Raw genomic sequence first — 1579 nt, 5'->3', positions numbered from 1 at the left:
AAACTTAATTTTTGATTAGTAATATGCATTGCTAAGAACTTCATTTGGACAACTTTAAAGGTGATTTTCTCAATATTTAGATTTTTTTGCACCCTCAGATTCCAGATTTAATAAATAGTTGTATCTCGGCCAAATATTGTCCTATCCTAACAAACCCATACATCAATGGAAAGCTCGTTTATTCATTTATATGATGTATAAATTTCGAATTGAAAGTGAAAAAAGTATGTGTGTGTACATAAATATTACGTACATTGTTTATATAATAGAAATACTCATTATTTCACATAGTTTATATAATATGTAATTCTATATTATAATATTATATATGAAATTATGAATTTGTTTTATCTTATATAATTATTATTTTATCTCTATCTATAATAAAATATGTATTTAAAAATCGAAAATTATTCAATTATTATTATTTTTTTTATTTTTTTTTAATTAAATATAACATTTTATATTCTTGCCTTCATCAACCATCTTGAATTTTTCTCTAAGTCAAGGTTTCTTAGAAGTAAAAAAAAAATATTTTACTTCAGCTAGGTGCCAAGGCATAATTTCTCATTTTTTGTTTAGTTCAGGTTGAAGTACTAAAATAACCAAGACTAAATAAAGTAAAACTAACAGTCATATTTTAAAACAACAAAAACTAATAAAAATGGCGGAAACACTCAACAAAATGACTAAAACTTTAGCTAAAATTAAAATGAAAACAAAATATAAAAATAAAATCTAATTAGAAATATTCACAAACACTATAATAGCATCTCAGTGATACTAAAATAACACTGAACGCAACACAAAAGCATAAAACTAGATTGTTTTTGTCGATCAACACATACTTGATTATGCAATTAGACTCTTTTTAATGAAAAAATGTAGTTTTGTGTGTGTGTGGTCAATAAAGCAGATGTAATAGTGCTTCTGCAGATGTGCTGTAATGTGACTGAACTGTGTGTTTCAGTGTGGCGTGGAGAACATCAGACGAGCCGAATCTCTGAACGGAAATCCACTGTTCTTCAGGGTAAGAGCGAAGGCATGATCATAGTAGGGATGCACGATATTGGATTTTTGCCGATATCCGATATGCCGATAATTTTCAACTCATTTTGGCCGATAGCCGATACCGATATATAATTATTTTTAATTTTGGTTAGTTTTTAACAAGAACTTATTTGTTAGCATTAAATAAACCATAATAAAGTTATTTTATAATTACAGTACATTGAAGATTTGAAAATAACTACATATTAAACACTGCATTTTTTTTCCCCGAAAGATGCAGTGGTAACCATAACATTTTATTTTATGATTTAACATTTGTAAATGGTCTAAAGCAAAAGAGTTGTAAAAATTCTGAAAATCTTTTAGAGCTCATAATTTATTTTTAAAAATATAACATATTACACATTAATGAATAAATCAGTATATATGATTTTTTTTTTGTTCATGTAAGCTATAGCTTCTGACCTTTAAATCAAAACATACTCATGATTTTATGGCATCAATTCAGGGCTCTACACTTACTTTTCTTTTTAGGAGCACTTGTGCTCCTAACTTAAAAAATTTAGGA

At 26.6% G+C, this 1579-nt stretch overlaps 2 protein-coding genes across 4 annotated transcripts in view; both read left to right on the top strand.

Moving 5' to 3' along the window:
- Positions 1-1579, top strand: part of nars1 (asparaginyl-tRNA synthetase 1) — a 34649-nt gene that overhangs the window by 25569 nt on the left and 7501 nt on the right. The window lies entirely within an intron of this gene.
- The window catches only part of fech (ferrochelatase), an 18970-nt gene that overhangs the window by 12657 nt on the left and 4734 nt on the right, over positions 1-1579 (top strand). The window contains exon 9 of the mRNA XM_016548955.1: positions 971-1030. Coding sequence (XP_016404441.1) covers positions 971-1030 — 60 coding nt within the window. The remainder of the gene's footprint in view (positions 1-970; positions 1031-1579) is intronic.

Source organism: Sinocyclocheilus rhinocerous, unplaced genomic scaffold (assembly GCF_001515625.1).
Source record: "Sinocyclocheilus rhinocerous isolate Xijiao unplaced genomic scaffold, SAMN03320098_v1.1 scaffold824, whole genome shotgun sequence".
NCBI classification, from domain to species: Eukaryota; Metazoa; Chordata; class Actinopteri; order Cypriniformes; family Cyprinidae; genus Sinocyclocheilus; species Sinocyclocheilus rhinocerous.
Note: the sequence above shows the minus strand (reverse complement) of the source record. Positions and strands in the feature narration are given on the sequence as shown.